This window comes from Hevea brasiliensis, chromosome 10, assembly GCF_030052815.1.
Source record: "Hevea brasiliensis isolate MT/VB/25A 57/8 chromosome 10, ASM3005281v1, whole genome shotgun sequence".
NCBI lineage: Eukaryota > Viridiplantae > Streptophyta > Magnoliopsida > Malpighiales > Euphorbiaceae > Hevea > Hevea brasiliensis.
Window position 1 is genome coordinate 95,277,563 of NC_079502.1, and position 19,403 is coordinate 95,296,965.

Consider the following 19,403-nt stretch of genomic DNA (forward strand, 5'->3'; position numbering starts at 1 on the left):
CTTTTGAATCTGCCAACCAACAATGCTCCGAAAAGCTTCACAACACACAGCAAGGGAGTTGATTACAATATGGAAGCCCCCGTAGAAATCCAACAAAAAGCCCCATTTGAAAGTGGAGTACTATGACTTCATATTAGAAACTAAAGAAAACTAGTAAAAATGAAAAGAAACCATCTAAGAACTAAAAAAGACTTTCTAAAAACTAGAGTTTCCTTTCAAAGAAGAAAATGTTGTGCATTGAGGCAAAATTTTCTATTATGAAAATATTTATGGTATAGTAAGAAAAATAATTTCAATTAAATTTAATATATTTTAATCATAAAAATTTTAATTTTTTTTTTAAATTGTCGTCTTTAAAAAGTACATTTTCAACTGGCAATGGAGCCTTATAAATCACTTGAGTGTTGTTGCGAGAGGGCGCATTGAACTGAAGTTGCAGGAGTCTTCTTACAAATAAAACCCTTAGCTTTCAAAACGACATTGAGTTAAGCCTTTTTCTTTTCGGCTTTGGGTGACACAACATATAATTAAATTAATGAATGATTAATATATTGATAATATTTTAATTAATAATTTTTTATTTGTCTAAATACATACTGATTAATATTTTTTATTGACTTAATTTTGATTGGAGTTCATAGTCAAAATGTTACAAACTTGAAATTTTTTTTTATATTATTTAAAATTTATTGATATATTTTGTGGGAGGATTGAAACACATGATAGGGATTTTTCACCTAAATGAAAGAGGAATAATAAGGTTAAAAAATTGCTATAACCTATCTTATGCTTGCACTCAAATGTAATATTAAATTCTACAATCACCATCATCAAAAGTCTCCTCTTTGCTCAATGCTAAGTGCTCATACAAATACATTACTTATACTCTTTCCCTATGATTTGGTACCATTTTCTTGGAGTGTGCTAAAGGGTTTCCCTGCCATCGTTGTGAAGCATCCTCCACTTATCCTTCCAAGTGTCTTGCACTTTCTGGAAAGTCAAGTCAATTCAATTATATTCAATTAAATAAAGTATAATCAGCATGTGAAAATATACTTTTTTGATCTTTCAATGAATGCCTTTGATTCCACTTTTTATCGAATAGATGTGAAATTATGAATAAATTTGTAATTAATTACATTCAATATTTTTCATTCAAGTTTTAACTTTAATAAATAGGGATAGAACTTGTGGGAAATTTTTTAGTGGGAGCCTATTAATAGGATGACAATAATCTAAGTATTTGTGGGCATTCAATATAATCGAATCTTAATAAGCTGTATTTAGATAATATATAATTAAATTTATATTTAAATAATAATATTATTCGATCTGAATCAAGTTTAGATTTTACATCTTAAATATCTATTACTTTATATAAATAATTAATCAAATATAAAATATATATTTTTTATATATTATATTTTAAATAAATAAAATTTAAATATTTTATAAAATTATTAATTTTTTGAAATATAAATTATTAATTAAAAATATATTTTATGTAAATTATTAATTAAAATATATAAATTAAATGAGTTTATTTATTATTCAAATAACAATAATTAAATTTGAAACGAATTTAAATAATTAAAGATAAATTTTATTTAAGATGAGTTTGAGTAGCCATGTAAATATTACTCCATACAAATTCAAATGGATGATTTTCATAATTGTACCCAACCTATTAAATATTAATCACACCCTACTTTCAAGAATCGTTATATCTAAACTAAAGCGGGGAAAAATACTTAACCAACCAACCAAAACCGATGAGTAGGACAGCTAACAAAAATACTATTCTTTTCATTTCTTTAGGTAATACAGAGAAAAGAATCCTCGGAAAAAAAATTCAGAGAAAAGAATCCATCTCCTTCTTCGTCCCTTCTCTCTTATTCCCTTTCTCTCTTTCTATTATCTCTCTATATAATGTTCTAAGAGTCGTGTAGAAGCAGTAACAGAAGCAACAGCCTCCTTAATTTCCTTTCTCTTCGGCCCATTTTTGTGGCTTACTTGATCAGCAATGGAATGTGATAAAGGTTTTTCGAGCAGTTACATGATCTTAAAGCCTGAAGAAGTAAAATTCTTGGATCTCATTCACATCTTATTTTCCAGTGACATAGAGAAAAGAAAATTCGTTGACAGTGCTAAAGCCAAGGAGGAGAATAGTTTGGAGCATCGATGGCTCATATTTATCTCCATTGTGGTTCAGAAGATGCTGCAATTCTCTTCCAAGCCATTGTCATTTCTTGGTTCGCTAGTGGAGATGTGGCTCAACCTTTTGTCAAGCAATGGAAACTTTTTCAGGCTCCTTTACAACGTCTTAAGAGGTCAGTCTCATCTTCTATATTTTTCAATATATACACATTTTTTAACTGTTTTTAGAGTAAATAAATAAATTTTATTTATAAATACTATTAAGTCATACCATATCTTAAATAAAATTTTCTCTCTTAAGTAATAATTACAGTAATAGAATATCTAGCATTATACAAAAATAAAGATCAGAATATATCCATCTTTCCCTATAAAAATAAAAGATCATCATTCTTCGAGTTGCCAAAAGAAAATTAAAGGGGCTTTTTTAGGGAAAGAAGAGCAGGAATATGGGAAATTATATCAGATTTATATATTTAATAAATAAATTTTATTATATATTTTATATTTTAAATTTATAATAAATCCCTTATAAATAAAAAAAATTCGCTAGAGTATAATTTTAGTGGTGTCATTATTTAGTCAAATAAGCCATCTAAATGCAAGCTGGCATATCTTTGACAAATGGATCATGTGTATATGGAAGTCCTGTAATTGGCATTATTCCAAGCTGTGTATTCTGTCCGGTGTATTTATTAATATTATAAACTCCATTTTATATAAAGCATAGTTATGCAATTATTATATTAAATATATATATTCAAATTTATATATTTATTATATATTTTTTAATTAATTTTATATAAATCTTAATATAAATATTTAATTTAATAATTACAAAATCAATTCTCATATAAGATCGTGAATGTATTTTCCATTATGTACTTTTACAAATAAGTAATTAATTTTTAGAATTTCCACTTGGATTGTAGTGCGTCAAGCCTGAAGCATTTATATTAATATAAGTGTAGCTTATAATATATATATATATATATATATATATATATATATATATATATTATTAATTTAAGGGTATCGGCATTTGCACCCTGTTTTAATTTAATTTATGTCAGTTTAGTTACTTGTGTAATTAGTGGCAATTTGAGAGAGAGATAAAGTAATGGGAAGGAGAACCCATTAATTATGCTTTATTTCTTGTTCTTAGAGATAATTATGCTCCCCTTGTGCTCTATGATGTGGACAAGTAGAACCTTGCATGATTTCATTGGGGAACAACCTGGCCCCCTTATATACTCAATTATCTTATACAGCTCAAAAGCATGAATATGTATTAGATGAATTCGTCAATTTTACCATATTGTTGCATAAATATATCAGAAAAATATTTAAGCTATGATGGGGACAAGTAGAAAAGGATTGCTGAAGCTTTACTCAGTGTAATATAATAGTGACTTAGCTTCCAAGAAAAGTCATTTTATTCTGAACTGCTGTGAAGGCATATATCAGTAGTGGTGGCCACCGCCCTACTTTCTGTAGCAGAATCAAAATCAAAATTAAATTGTAAGGTCTTCTTTTTCTTTAATTTGAATTTTAATTTGGTTTAATTTGATTTTAATTAAATTTAATAGTTAAATTTTAAACTTTTATTTTTAAAAAAAGTTAAGAAAAAGGGTTTATAAATTGATTTCAATCCGATCTAATTCAACACCGATTTTACATAACCCATTTTTCATCTAATTTTGATCCTGAATCGGACCATGATTGGTTCTATGTGCCAGCACATGATCATTATTGCATATCTAATTATATATATATATATATATATATATATATATATATATATATATATATATTCATTTTTCTTGTTAATATTATCTGAAGTACTAATTGGTGATGGGCTATTAATGATGCTTAGGGAAGGTGGTGATTCCTGATAAAACATCAGCAACTTTCATTTCGTTTATTGGAAATTTCGACAAGCGACTTGAGTTGGACAAAAACATCAAACGTGGAGATGCAAGATACCATGCAGCTCTCTCTATGATGGCTTCTAAAGCTTCTTATGAGAACGAGGCCTACCTTCGAACCATAGTCAATGAGCACTGGAAGGTATTATGGTTTTGTGTGTGCGTGCGTGTATATATATATATATATATATATATATATATATATATATATATATATAAATAATTCATTGATGTCAATGTGTAAATTAATTAATGTTATGCAGATGGAGTTCTTGGGATTTTATAACTACTGGAATGGTAAGCAACCTAAATTCAAGATTCCATTAGTTTCAAATTTCTACATGTATTCCAACGAATATATTACATATATGATCAAACAATGCAGATTACCAAGAAAAACCCACAACCCAAGTCTTTCTATTTCGTGATAAAACAAATGAGCAAGACACAGTTGTTGTAGCCTTTAGGGGCACCGAACCATTCGATGCAGATGCTTGGTGTTCTGACTTCGATATCTCCTGGTATGAACTTAAAGACATAGGAAGGATCCATGGTGGTTTCATGAAAGCCTTAGGGTTACAGAAGAGCATCGGTTGGCCTAAGGAATGCATTGAAAACAATGGTACTACTCGTAAGACTCCCTTGGCCTACTATGCCATTAGAGAAATCTTGAGAGAAATATTATCCAAAAATGATGGAGCAAAGTATATATTAACTGGTCATAGTTTAGGTGGGGCACTAGCAATTCTCTTTCCAGCAGTTTTGGCATATCATGGTGAGAAGATGTTGCTGGAGAGATTGGAAGGTGTTTATACATTTGGGCAGCCTAGGGTTGGAGATGAAAGATTTGGACTACACATGGAAAGTAATTTAAAAGAGAATCGTATTCCTTATTACAGGTTTGTTTACAGTAATGACATGGTTCCCAGGTTGCCCTATGATGATTCTGCACTTATGTTCAAGCATTTTGGGACCTGCATCTACTATGACAGGCACTATCAACCACAGGTACGTATGCCTCTCTTCTTATTATAATTCTTTTCAATTCATTTCCATCTTTTAGAATAGCTAAAAAATTATTAATGATTTTTAATTAGCTTAATAATATATCTGTTATATTTAAATCTATATTAGACGAGTATAATTATTATTTAACTCTGCGTTCACATTTCATGCACTATATTCTTATGTGGGATTGTGCAAGCACATAATTAAAAATAAAAAGCTTGTGTACCCACTTGGAAATTTTAAATTGGATGTCCTGAAGATCTAATTAAAAATTTAACATTTAAGTTCGATATCCCTATGTCAAGATTGTCCTACTGCCAGCAGAGAAGGACAAAACATCAAGTCGCATGTTCACGAGAGGAACATCCTTCACAATATATATAAAATAAACAATATATATATATATATATATATATATATATATATATATATATATATATATATATATATATATACTCTATCAGCCAACCACTTTAATTATTAACTGAAGTATTGCATTAAAAAAATAAATAATTACTGTATATTATGAATATTTTATGCTTAATAAATAAATAAATAACGCATATTTTTAAAATATTTTATTTTCATGCTGTAGAATAGCTCTTTCATTATTTATATGTAATCACTAATCACTAATCACAATCATAATGAATATTAGCTAAACCAACCAAGATTATAATATATATAATTAAGTTATAATTGACTTCTTCAAAGCATGTGTGTCATTATTATCAGAGAAGATATATATATTGGATGTTGTATTGGTAATGATCATCTCATATATAAAAGTTAAATTATTAGTTAACACGATTAACATCTAATTAGAGATATAGAAATATTATAATGATTATGGTTTGATGAATGAATATTGTAGGTTGTTGCAGAAGAACCAAACAAGAATTACTTCTCGCCATTGAGGGCAATACCCATGATGATAAACGCATTTATGGAGCTAATAAGAAGCTTCACAATTTTATACACAAAGGGACCAGAGTATAGAGAAGGGTGGTTCATGCGACTGTTTAGGTTAATTGGCTTGGCAATCCCTGGCGTACCACCTCATTGTCCTCAAGATTATGTTAATGCTACTCGTTTGGGACCTGTAGAAGTATTTCATCCACCTCATGAGCAACCACAAAATGATTTTGCTTAGCCTGATTTAGTTCAGTGGCTCAAGGTATATCATTCACATAGCAGATTTAAGCCCTCACTTCTCTAATCCCCTACTAAAATAAGAAAACTATAAAATGCTTTTGCATGCAATTTGCAACCTCCAATCAGAAAGTTCAGAATTCTGTTAATTACATTTTAATTCCACTCCAAGTAAGCCAAATGCATATCATCTTTCTTTCCTACACTAAAATATGTGGCCTCATTTATGCACTTAATCATTCGATAGAAGATTAACGTATCAGAAAATTGATAAAATCTACTAAGATTTTAATTTGGTAGAATTTCTTGAGCAACGCTGGATTGCTTGTATTGCTAGAACCAGCTTGCTGCTGAATGAAAATTATATTTGTGCCAAAATTTCAAATTGGGCCAGCTTGAGCCCAAACAATAAAAATCTAACTGGATTCGATTTAGTCCAAAGCTACTTACACTACCAAAACATCTGGCATAGTTTACCCGACGTGCATGGAAGCAATTCATGATGCTTAATTTGCACACATTTGGAAAGCAGGCCATTGAATCTTTTAATATATATATATATATAGTACGGTTAAGTGATGTTGGAACTAATTAATTTTACATGCATTTAATTACTTAATAACAAAGCAATATAAATACATGGAATAAAAACCATGCATTCCCTAATATATATGGATCATTGAAAGTTTCTGATCAATTAAGCTGATTTTAACAAAAGTTTAATAAGCTAAGCATATATCAACAGCTAGCCAAACCATGCATTTTTCACGACAAGTCGTATCTAGCTTTACGCATTGGACAACCAAATACCTCTAATAGGATATATGTGTATTTGAACTCTAAAAATGGAGCTAGCGGACATAAAATTCAAGAGTACCCCAAAACATTTTGTGCATCCATGGAGTCTCATCACTAGTTCCCTGAAATTTGATTTTATGCTACTCAGACCGGAGAAAGTGCGTTTTTTCAAACTCTTTTGCATCTTATTGAACAATGGCATGGAGAAGCCAGCATTCGTGGACTATCCCAATGAGCAGAAGAACATTCTTCTTCGCAAATGGCTTATGTTCCTCTCCCTCTTTGCGCAGAAGCTTCTGCAATCTGTGGCCAAGCCAATGTCATAGCTTGGATCAGTGGTTGAGATATGGCTTATGCTCTTCTTGAATGCTTTACGAGGTATTTGGTTAGTCCACTCCTCACACATCATTTGATTAACTTTCACTTTACATTAATTAGTTATTGTTAAGAATGTAATAATCATAAATCGCATGCTTTAAGTAAATAATGACCGGCATTCTGTTTAACAGAAGTTGATTGAGGGAAACTAAATATATGCACCTCTTATTTATTTAGGATCCATATACATATAAATATATATATATATATATATATATATATATATATATATATATATATATATATATATATATATCCAGAATTATTACTCAATTGGGCATAATATGTGTAAATGACTACATATTTAGACACCCAAATAAGGTTAAAATTCGTGAATATAATAACATTTTCATATAAAACAATTTATCATTTTACAATACCAAATCATAAGCAATATGAGTTTCTTTGCTTGGGTGAAAATAAAAATGTATTAAATCATTACGTTAAAATAAAATATAAAATTAAATTAAATAATAAATATATATAACAAATTTTGATGGGAAATTTTATTTTATTTTTTTATCATCAAAATGACTTAAATAACAGTGTTATTTGGTTTTTAAATCAAATAAATTAATTAAAATTAATTTTAATTATTATAATGTAAATTTAAAAATTTAGTAGGACAAAAAAAAATTTAATGCGATAAAATATTATTAAAATAATGTAAAATATTTAAAAAACTTACACCATAGCAAAAAATCACATAAAATTTATTTATCGTGGGCTTAAAATATAAACGTGTGAATCTTATTTATATATATATATATATATAAACATTTTAAATTTATAATAGATCAAATTTTAACAAGAATTTTCCCTTACTCCACTAATTTCATTTTATTTTATCTAAATTAAATTTAAATAATAATGATAAAATTATAATTTAAATTTAATGAAAAAGTCTTAAATAATTGAAAATTAAAAAAAAAACTATCAATTGTAAAATGATAATTTTTAGTCATTAATTTATAAATCTATTTCTATTGCAAATTAAAAAGAACTTTATGAAATAAGATAAAAGCTTAATAATTATTATAAAAAATTTAAAATTGAAAAATAAAAATAGAACAACTCTCAAAATCAAGGATATAATCAACATGTGTATAATTTCATTAAAGTCTACATATTACGACAAATGTATGAGACAATTTCAACACTTTTATTAAGGTTGAGAGGAAAATAGCTATACAAGTTTTATTTGTTTAAAAAAATTCAATTTTTTAAATGTGAAAAATTCAATTAAATCATAAAATTTAATTAATAAAATTTAATTTATCACTGTACTGTAATTACGATTGGAATTTTAATCCAAACATTAATAAAAATATCCACAAAATTTTTACTGCTGTAAAATTTTAGCAAAATTCTGGTAATAAAATTATAGGAAAGAAAAACCCACTAACCATTAGGTCATGATCCAAATCGTTAGGGTAGGTATCTCCTAATCCACTATGTTTGACCAAATCTTACTTGCATCGGAGATTTCTTCTATATTAATATAAGGATCCAAACATTTAATGTTATTTAAGGAATATAAAATTTTTTATCACCCGTATTAATCTATTAATCTAATCGTAAAAAATGTTCTCACATTAGAGTTACCTTAAAATTTAGAAATTTTTAATTTCAATTTCGATTCAAAATTTACATAAAAATCAGAATTAAATAAAAAAATTAATATAATTTTAGTTTGTTTTTATTTTAATTTTATTTGATTTTAATTATTTTACTTTTAATTTAATTTGATTTAATTTTAATTATTAAAATAATTTTATATATTTATTTTAATAAAAAATTTAAAAATAACAATTCAAATTAATATTGATTATTAATATATAATATATCATGTAATATATTTTTAATTATTTATTAATTATAATTTTTATTAATTATATATATAATTAAAAATTAAATATATTAAATAATATAATTAAAATTATTAAAAAAATAAATGAAAAAAATTATATATATATATATAATAAACTTAATTTAATAGGATTCTAAATCATCCAATATAATTTTAATTGATTTGGTAATAATTCCTTTGTTGAATTCAAAACTCCCAATAAAATGCCAAATAGGCGAAACCGGGGCAAGATGGTTTCGCGCACGCGAGCAGCGAGCTGGAGAGAGCTTCGTAGATAAATAGGCGGGTAAGGAAGTGAGCGAACATGCGAGGGAGAGGGAGAGAGGGGGAGATCTGAATTAGGGATTTTGAAATTCCAGCAATCAGAAGGTCAGTGAGCGTGCAAAATCCCCCGATTGTCAAATTCATCGTTGACGCTAACTTTTTCAATTTTTGTGTTTTTCTTTTTGAGTCGTTTGAAAAAAATTTTTGATTTCGCAAGAGAAAATGGTGAGTTTCATTTGGAATTTGATGATGTTTGTTTGTGAGATAGAGGTGTGCTTGTCATGTGCAGGGGGCGACCAGGAGTGTGAGAGAGATAGAGAGATTTTTGTGAGTCTGCTAGAGCTAAGAGAGCGATTTTCAACCAATTTGAGTGTTAGGGTTTCTCCATCTCCATCTCTTTTTCGCTTTAGCAACTGTTCTTCAAGTTTCTCATGGAGCGAAAGCTTGTGGTTAGTTTTTTTCTCTCTATTTTACTTATACATCCCTATTTTAGATAGATATCTGCACAAAGTTTTTAATTTATTTATTCCTTATTTTTAATATTTGGTGAATGATATTTTGTGCAATTGAATTATAGGTTTTGGGTATTCCGTGGGAGGTGGATACAGAAGGTTTGAGGGAGTATATGAGCAAATTTGGAGAATTGGAGGATTGTATTGTCATGAAGGTTGGCGCTTTTGTCCTCTTTTCTGTTTGCTGTTGAAAATATCCAAGCTTTGATGTTGTGCTCTATTCCAACTTTACTGCTTCGATTTGTTTGTAAAAGTTATTTTGACTGTATTATTTTGTGCCTTGCTTCCTGGATTTGTTTTGAATGCTGTGCTGTTAAATTTAACGTTTTGAAACTTCTCTGAGTATATTGCAAATCCTTATTTCCTGCGTTTTACTCATCTCATGTAAGATTTTCAATAATGGCTTTGAAGATTAACTCAACTGAACTAAGCCTTTATCCAAAAAATAAAATTTATTGGGTTGGCTAGGTTTGAAGATTCATAAACATAAATTGCATTATGACAAAATTCAGCACTTGCATTTTAGGCTTAGATGTTTGCTATGTTGAAATGGCTAAATTATCCTTTGAAAAGCTTAAGCTTAAAGCGAGTTTTGTTGCTCAAGATTTAATTATATAATATTATAAATATAATGCATTATGCATTCACATATAAATACATTTTACAAAAAAATTATAACAAAAATTTTTTTGACTCTTTTTTCTATTCCATTTGAAATTATTAAATATACAAGATTATAATGATAATTAGTTAGATTCTTTATTAAATATCAATTTGAGTTATTTGCTAATTTTGTAAAACAATTCACAACAGTGGTGTTGTTCCTATGCCGTTATTTACTATCCTGATTTATCCCATAAAGACCCATCAAACATGATATGCTACTTAATGCTCAATATTTAAAACCCCGGATAGAAATAGCTGGTGAGAGAGAGGTAAATTTGAGATAGATATGTCACAACTTTGGGTCAGAAGGCAACTGTTGTGGGAAGCGCTTCCTATTTTTGTGCTATGGTATGCAATATTATTTTCTTGTATCAACTTGGAATTAAAATGTGAGATTTGCACAGCATTGTGGTTGCATTTCCATTAACGTGGAATCCTCAATGTTAACTTTTCACTTTGGCCTCTCATCCTCTGTCTGTTGACATGTTCTTTTTTTTTTTTTTTTTTTTTATTGCTGTAACTTTTCCCTGTTTTAGGAACGGTCATCAGGTCGCTCTCGTGGTTTTGGATATGTAACATTTGCATCAGCTGAAGATGCAAAGGTAACAGCAACCTTGGGAGATCATTGGCATTCAAACGCTATTTATGCTTTTCACTTTTTAAACTGTGTTATTTTGCAGAAACTTGAATTCATTTTTCAAATCTGTAATTCTTTAGCGTAACCTATCATATCTGACATTTTGTTGGCTACAGAATGCATTATCAAGTGAACACTTTCTTGGCAATAGAATGCTGGAAGTTAAAGTGGCCACACCAAAGGTTGTGCCTTACTTTCAAATATTCGGTTTTGCTATTAATATATGATGTCCAAAGCTGCACTCTGTTCTCCACATTGCATATGCTTTTGAAAGATAAGTGTGTTCTAGGAGTTAGGGCTTGGATGTATGTATGCTTTATTTTCTATTTCCTTTTTGTAGGAGGAGATGAGAGCACCTGCAAAGAAAGTGACAAGGATATTTGTGGCACGGATTCCACCATCTGTGACTGAAACTACCTTTCGAAGGTAATTGAGTATGTTGATGGCCAGGAAATTCCTATTTAGTCATTTTCCTTTTGCTCTCTTGACAATTTTCTCAGACTTCAATGAGGAATAACACAGTTCACTCTGAATTTAATTTGCAGTCATTTTGAGAAATATGGCGATATAATAGATCTGTACATGCCAAAGGTGAGATCATCTTTTACGTGTGTCTTTGCGTGTGAGCAATATATCTTTGACTTTATAAAAGGAATGTTCAGACGGCCATGTTTTCATTTGTGCACACTTGGTCATGAATAAATAAATGAAGCTGATTTTTCACTAGTTGGGAATATTAAAATCTTTTCAACTGAATATTATGCAGGATCATAGCTCTAAAGCACATCGTGGGATTGGATTTATCACATTTGCCAGTGCAGGTGAGACCACCTATATCCCTTCGGGTTACTTCTGCTGCAATATTCAAGCAGCGTCTGTATGCTGTTGCTTTGTTTTATGAATGCAAGCATGAATGTATGCTGTATTTCAGCTTATTTATGGTCCTTCCATTTTTTCTTGTCCAGGCCATAGGTTTTTTATCCACAAACTTCATATATTTAAGAATTGATAGAATTTTTCAGTTGTTTTCCTGCTTATGTATTGTATGCTTTAGTTTATAGTCCTCTTGACTATCAGTTCATGGTTGTTGGATGACTTCTCTTCGTGTGCAGATATTGACAAATGTTTAATTAAGATTCATTTGATGTGTGCAAGTTTTAGTAAATTGCTAGCATTTTCTTCAACAAATGAGAAATTTTTTATTATCTAAACTAAATGTCAAAGTAGAGTGAAAACAATTGGAAGTTCCTTCTGCAGATACTGTGGACAGTTTGATGGCTGATAGTCATGAACTGGGAGGTTCTAATGTAGTTGTTGATCGAGCAACACCCAAGGCAAGTACTTTTTTCTTTTTCAACTGTGCTTATTTTTATCTAGTGGATGAAAATCTCTTCTTTTTAATTTTGACACCATATTCTAATTGACATGTCAACATATTTTATTATATCTCGTAAATTTTGGATTTGAAGTTAATTAGTACTCGAATTAATGTCAACTGTATAATATTTTATTGTCAGGAAGATGATTTCAGGCCAGTTGGAAGAATGGCACATGGTGGATATGGTGCTTACAATGCTTATATTTCTGCAGCTACTAGATATGCAGCACTTGGTGCTCCAACCTTGTATGACCATCCAGGTCCAATGTATGGAAGTAAGTACCACTTTAGGTGGTCATATGCGCGCAATTAATCAAGAAACATGTGGTTATTGAGTTTTGTTGCATTAACAGGGGAACCTACTAGAGGAATGGGCAAAAAGATTTTTGTTGGCAGGCTTCCTCAGGAAGCAACTTCTGAAGATCTTCACCAGTATTTTGGTAGATTTGGTCGTATATTAGATGTTTATGTTCCCAAGGTAAGATACTAGTATTTCTATTGTCCAGATGTTTATGTTCCCAAGTTAAGGTATTAGTATTTCTATTGTCCTATATTAACTTAATAAACATGTTAAGGAGTTAAGGGTTATTGAGTGTAGGACCCGAAGAGAACTGGCCACAGAGGTTTTGGATTTGTAACCTTTGCTGAAGATGGGGTAGCAGATCGTGTTTCTCGAAGGTCTCATGAGATTTGTGGACACCAGGTATTACATAGCACTTCATCTATCTCATATGTTGATGGTTAATTGTTGTTTGGTGAGTTTCCTGTTGACTTTGTACCATAAGAAAGATGCATACAGAATGCATTCCTCGTGCTTTAGGTTTTTTTAGTGATAACATGTTTATTCAGATTTATAATCTTCCATTGAAGGTTTTCTTGCCTTTGTTCAATGTTCATTCAACTACTTGAATTTTATGTTTGTGTTGTGTGGTAGGGATATTAGGCAAGTACAAATCACAGCAGGGCTCCATATTTTATGTGGTATGCATGCCATTGTGTGAGCATTCAAGCATCGTTTATGCCTTTACTAACAAGGATGATACTTTTCCCTGCCTGAAGAAGCAGTAGCTTTAGTTATGAATTTGGTTTAATTTGTGTAAAAAAACTTGTTTATATTGTCTTGTGGTGCAGGTTGCAATAGATTCAGCAACACCTATTGATGATGCAGGCCCAAGTGGAAATTTCATGATGGATACTGGTCCATCTTTTGGGGGTTATGGCGGTCCTTTACGCAACTTTGGTAGGATGTATGGAAGCCTTGATTTTGAAGATGTGAGTATTTACAATTCCACACAAGCAGAAAATTTGAAAATAGTTGAATATATGTACTTTATTTTCTGCCCTCTAATCGAAAAAATTACTAGCAAGACATTTTCTTTACGGTCATCCACTCTTTGTTTTGCAGTGGGGTTATGGAATGGGTGGTGCTAGACCTTCAAGAGCAGATTGGAGGTATAGGCCATACTAAGTGAAAGGTTGTGGCCATGGAGAACTGTGATTGGCTTTGAAGTCTTTTACTGGTGTCAACAGGATATGCATGCTGGATGATCTGAAATTTCTTAAAATAGTAGAATAATCATTGGACTCTGTCAAGATGTATATTTTTTTTTTGGTTTTAGCAATGGAGGATGCTGAACACTTGAACTCTATCTTCAATGTCAAGCTGTTCAAAATGTAGTTCTAATGGCCACTTAGTTGTGTAGGAATGCAGCTGGGGATATGAATCATATCCTACACGGCTAAACCTAGACTGAGAATGCTACTTTGTCCGTGTTGTAAGTTAGATATTTATTATTCTTGAATGTGGCATTGGATTGGTTTTTCGTTTAGTCACAAGCAAAAATATTTGTTAAGGTAGTATTTGAATTCGATGATTCAGCTGCCATCGATCAATGATTCTTCAATGCTTACGCGTAAAGTAGTAGAGCTTGGAGTGATATGTGGCTTAAACATAAGGTTTAGACTTCATTTTCGTTTTTGAACTTGGGCATTGTTCATGTCAAAATCCGTAAGGTGGCAAAATGAACAGGCGTAGCCACGCATCAAGGAGAATAGAATAAATGGAATTTGACCTCGAGCTTGGAGCTTCCATAATTTTAAAATGTATATAAGAAAATTTGGTTCTTCGGACGACAATAACCTTGCCAGTAAAATTAACATCTCTATTCCGGTAAACAACCTAGTACTTTTAAGGTTTGGTGTAAGGTTAGATTGCTCTGTCGCCATGCATGGTCTTAGTACTGCGGTATCGCGCGTTGTTCATTTCTATGATAGATTTTCACGGAAATACAAATCCCTCAAAAGGGCCTAAACTTTGGTGGTGCTTTATGTACCCACGCAAATTGCTTAATTGCACGATTTACAAGGTGATCCATTCAGTAATGTAATGCTACAAATTTCTACATAAAAAGAAATGTGGCCTAGAACCAGCAGCAGGCTTTTGCAAAATTTGAACTCAGAATCACCTGGATGAGAGCTACCTTGCACCAACGGGACAGGTTGGGAACAACTAGGAAGTACGACAGTTGAAGCAACTGCTCAAGAAACTCAACCTTGCAGGCCTATGAAAGAACGAAACCTTGTGGGGTATCTTGGCAATTTGATGGCCCTGTGTGTCTGAAATTGAGCTTCTCATTTCCTGAGCTTTGATCTGAGCCATTGTCAGCCTATTCAAAATCTTGTCCATTGATGATGATCTCTTCTTTTCCAATTTCATCTGCAAAACAAACAGGCGTGGTTAGTCAATTTCATCTGCAAAACAAGCAGGCGTGGTTAGTCAAGTCCATAAGAATTGGTACCCTGACTTCTACATAAGCAGCTATAAAGGGATATCCTAAGCATTTCGGGATTGAGAAAACTACAGTAACTTGTATAAAATATTAGGACAAGAAATGCAAAAACACTGGCAAGGAAAACTAAACCTTTGAATTGGAAAACACACACTTTCCTCGCTGAATATGTGAATCAGCAACAGTACTTTTGCAACTTGAAATTTTTTTTTTTTTTTTTTTTTTTGAGGGGGGGGCGGGGGTAGAAGTAGTGTGGGGACAGTGACGGAGAACCATTCTTAACGATTTTTCCTGTTCCTTTTTTTTTCACTGGCTATGATAACCAAATGGCAAATGTGGCATAATCATAGGCTGTACACAACCTCAAGTTTTCGTATTGCAGCCTCTGCTTTTGCCTTCTGCAAGTTCTCCCATGCTGTGATCTTGGCTTCCTCCCTTTGCAACCTGCAGTAACAACTGAAAATATTTGGTGCAGTTCCTTTGGCAAGAAGAAAGTATGTTTCCTTCCGAACGCAAAAAGTACAAGACAACAACCCCCCAAAGGCTTCAGGCCCAGAAATTTTTTGGTGCATTTCTATGAAAAGATTTGGAAGAAGAAAGAAAATCAAATCAAAGAGGCACAATAATTTACTTGGAAAAGTCTGATGATGCCACTGCAACATCCCAAGATGAAATGCGAGCATCTGTAGCATTTTCATTAATGTCCTGAATATCTGGCAATCCTTTCTTGGTTGTGCAAGAACCATGCCTTGCGGTCCTGCTAATCAGGGTGGCTCTTTTGTCTACTTGCACTTCCCTGATTTCCAATTTAGCAGGATGGTCACTCTCACTTTGTCCTGCAGGAGAGACAGAGGGAGGAGAGGAGGACCGCCCTCTAGGAGATGAGCTGGTGCTACCTTCAGGGCTCATCTGTGTTGCCATATCCCTTCTTGAAATGATCCGAGTAACAGCATTTTCTGCATCATTGATGTTATCAAGTTTCCCATCTGTTCATTTGGTTTAACAGCAACCAGCTAATATTAGAGAGTCAGTATGGGAACGAAATAAAACATGAAACATTTGAAACAGCAACAGAAATATAGCAAAACCATGAAAACAAATTTTGTTTGAAATGGCATCCAGATGAACCAAGTAGCAAATTCAGTATGTGTTCCAAATTGATGCTTGACTTTTTCTTCTCACATAATAAACAAAAACTGTTACTTTCATGTTTCAAACAATTTCCACACACTGAGAAAAAACATCTCCAAATTTTGTTTTAAAAAATTCCTAGACATCTTCAGTATTGGTTTAGTGCCATAGCATGCACCTCAACATATTGGGTTCTATCTCCTCATATCCACAGTAGCAACTTACCAATGCTTTAATACATTTACTTTAGTGTAATTGACCCACCAACATGGTCTTAAACCAAAATTCCAGTGTTATGGGCAATGTAACAGTTTGTAATGTCCCTGCTTCTTGTTTTACAACGAAAGCAAGCATTAGTAGAAAAGCAGGTTACAGCTAAATAGGTCCGATAACAATTTGATTTCAAAGGCAGTTGGGCAACAAATATGGGCATCTACTATTAAGTAAAGGAACCCATGTTATCCAAAATAATTTTAAGCTTAATCAGTTATGTAAACATGTTAGACATAGCAAGTTAGCAATCCAGAGACCCATGAAAAGCATCTCCATGTCTAGTTCTAAATCAATTGATCCAGTACCTATAAAAATGAAAACCTAATGTGAATATGTAAAGAGGACAAATTTAGTATACCTTGAGAGCTGGGTGATGAACACTCGCTAGCCAAATCTGACCAACCAGGTCCACTAGCCGATCGTGCCACAATAGCTTGCCCACCAATCCCATCTCCATTATAATGAACACCAACACCCTTAGGCATCAAAACTCCAGTCGAAAATGGAGAATTCGCAATGAAATTCCTTACGGAGGCACTATCTAGAACCTGCATTGAAGGCGAATAATTAGAATAGTATGAAATCCCTGGAGGCACAATAGGCCCACTCTTGGACTTGGGACGCCTCTGAGGCTGACACTGCGAGTATTTGGCAACACCATAACCCAGAACCGGGCTACATATCCACCTTTCAGCATCTTCCCATTTGGAAGGCATTGTCCTGCCACTGTAAAAAGGCGTCAAGGCACTGATATGCCTCCTGCTGCTCCCTGATGGATGGGGTACTCGCTCTGAGCTCCATCCCTTCTCCTGATAGTTCCCTGCTCCTGGGCTAGGAAATGTACATAAACTGTGGGAAGAAATTAGATTCTTCTTCATGCCGTCTAGATTTCTGTACTAATTCTGAAGTGGGTCTTTGCCAGCTTACTCTTTTTTCTCTTGCTAAGCAAGAATCTCCATCAAAGAATATCTGGGTATGTGCAAATAATGGAGAAACTTTTGCCAGCAATTACAAACTCATGTTACTGTTCAATATAGAGCTGTAGTTTTTCTTGATTTTCACAATGTGAGCAGTTGAATTGATTGCAAGTGGACAAAGCTAGGGTTAAACTGAAAATTTGGTGAAGATATTTGCAAGAAGTGCCGACCCATGGGGTCAAATCGTGGAATTAAGAGTTAGGAAGTAGACGAATTTCGCATTGATGATTATTGTTTTGCAATCTTTCTTGAACAGAAAGGGAATTTATCGTTTTCTCATATTGTCATCTCATTTTCATAGATGAGCTCACTACTAGCAAAGACTGAAACGGATAGGCATAAATACATGAACAAAGAAAGTGCATTATTGGAGCCAACGATTACTGGCATAGCCTTCAGCAAGACGACAGAGGATAAATTACTGAGATTTGGTTTGTACGATCGCTTGCTTTTGTTTTTTTGTTTTTTTTTGTTTTTCTTAATTTTATATATTATTATTTGAAAGTAATTTTTTTATTAATTTAACTCAGTGATGTGTGAAATCTGCAAATATACGACAAGCGATAAATGAGTATTGTTTCAACGAAGATTTGCATTTAAACATCAAACTATAAACAATGAAATGATTATTTGAGCTAAGGGAGATAAAGGGTAAATATGAATAAATTTGGTGAAATTAAAAATATAAATAAATAAATAAATAATAAAATAAATAAATTCTTAATTAACAGTAAAATTGATTTTTGAGTTGAGATTATGTATAAATTAATTTAGATTTATCTTAATTCATCTAATTTTAAGAGAAAATAGAGTTTGAACGTAATTAATTTCAAATTCATTTGATGTCTTTTTAAGCAAATCAAAAAGTATTTTAAACAAATCAAACATACTTTCGTACGATATTTGATTTACTTAAAACTCATTAAGTTTTATAATCCTAGTTTATTTATAAATCTATGTGATTTTAAGTTTTAAGTTTTGATTATCTATCAATGATTTTCACATTTCGATCATTCAATGAAAAATAAAGACAATACCAACATTAGACAGTAAAATAAGCACATAAAAAAAAGAATCAAAACCCATATTTATATAAAATCGAAAATAAACTAATTCAAATCTACAAAATTAATCTAAAATACAGTTTCCAATTCTGAAATTTAAGGAAGAATACTTTTGTTAATATTTATAAGACGAAATGATGAAAAAATATAGAGAAACATGATAATAGGCTAAAAATAGAAAAATTCAGTTAGAAAAATTCAAAATCTTTGAATTCTAGAGCTTCCAAAACGTCACCGCAGCTCCTCTGTCTAGGATTTGTGGTATTTCCTATCCCTTTCCTTTTCTTTATGATTCTTTCTTCCTAGGACAAAAACTAGAAAATGATTCTTTTATATGATCTTAAAAATTACTCTAAATTAGGTCTAAAATTAGATAAAGACAAATGAATTGACAAGAGACGATGTGCACAAGTTTCCAGGT

At 31.5% G+C, this 19,403-nt stretch overlaps 3 protein-coding genes across 8 annotated transcripts; 2 read left to right on the forward strand and 1 right to left on the reverse strand.

Annotated features, from left to right (window-relative positions):
* Window positions 1-1,855: 1,855 nt before the first annotated feature.
* LOC110662924 (triacylglycerol lipase OBL1) lies at window positions 1,856-7,350 on the forward strand. 3 transcript variants are annotated; one of them, XM_021822095.2, is made up of 6 exons: window positions 1,856-2,330; window positions 4,034-4,227; window positions 4,349-4,382; window positions 4,471-4,707; window positions 4,816-5,093; window positions 5,968-6,414. In XM_021822095.2, the coding sequence occupies exons 1-6, from the start codon at window positions 2,024-2,026 to the stop codon at window positions 6,244-6,246; spliced, it is 1,329 nt and encodes a 442-aa protein (XP_021677787.2). In that variant the 5' UTR covers window positions 1,856-2,023; the 3' UTR covers window positions 6,247-6,414. The 3 variants fall into 3 exon arrangements, with proteins under 3 accessions (XP_021677787.2, XP_058010468.1, XP_021677786.2); XM_058154485.1 differs by adding an exon at window positions 7,192-7,350 and having other exon boundaries at window positions 1,857-2,330; window positions 4,471-5,093; window positions 5,968-6,270; XM_021822094.2 differs by having other exon boundaries at window positions 1,857-2,330; window positions 4,471-5,093.
* Window positions 7,351-9,499: 2,149 nt separating this feature from the next.
* On the forward strand, window positions 9,500-14,577 carry LOC110662926 (uncharacterized). Of its 2 annotated transcripts, none has more exons than XM_058154489.1 (14): window positions 9,500-9,660; window positions 9,845-10,004; window positions 10,133-10,222; window positions 11,270-11,335; window positions 11,487-11,552; window positions 11,711-11,796; window positions 11,916-11,961; window positions 12,137-12,191; window positions 12,628-12,708; window positions 12,892-13,023; window positions 13,102-13,226; window positions 13,347-13,451; window positions 13,880-14,020; window positions 14,154-14,577. In XM_058154489.1, exons 2-14 carry the CDS (start codon window positions 9,987-9,989, stop codon window positions 14,214-14,216), a joined length of 1,074 nt encoding a protein of 357 aa, XP_058010472.1. In that variant the 5' UTR covers window positions 9,500-9,660; window positions 9,845-9,986; the 3' UTR covers window positions 14,217-14,577. The 2 variants fall into 2 exon arrangements, with proteins under 2 accessions (XP_058010472.1, XP_058010473.1); XM_058154490.1 differs by having other exon boundaries at window positions 9,539-9,660; window positions 9,824-10,004.
* Window positions 14,578-15,051: 474 nt separating this feature from the next.
* On the reverse strand, window positions 15,052-18,284 carry LOC110662925 (uncharacterized). 3 transcript variants are annotated; one of them, XM_058154488.1, is made up of 4 exons: window positions 17,300-18,284; window positions 16,169-16,493; window positions 15,900-15,993; window positions 15,052-15,464 (listed from the first exon to the last, which is right to left on the reverse strand). In XM_058154488.1, the coding sequence occupies exons 1-4, from the start codon at window positions 17,817-17,819 to the stop codon at window positions 15,258-15,260; spliced, it is 1,146 nt and encodes a 381-aa protein (XP_058010471.1). In that variant the 5' UTR covers window positions 17,820-18,284; the 3' UTR covers window positions 15,052-15,257. The 3 variants fall into 3 exon arrangements, with proteins under 3 accessions (XP_058010471.1, XP_058010469.1, XP_058010470.1); XM_058154486.1 differs by having other exon boundaries at window positions 16,169-16,523; window positions 17,300-18,276; XM_058154487.1 differs by having other exon boundaries at window positions 15,900-15,981; window positions 16,169-16,523; window positions 17,300-18,269.
* Window positions 18,285-19,403: the final 1,119 nt, after the last annotated feature.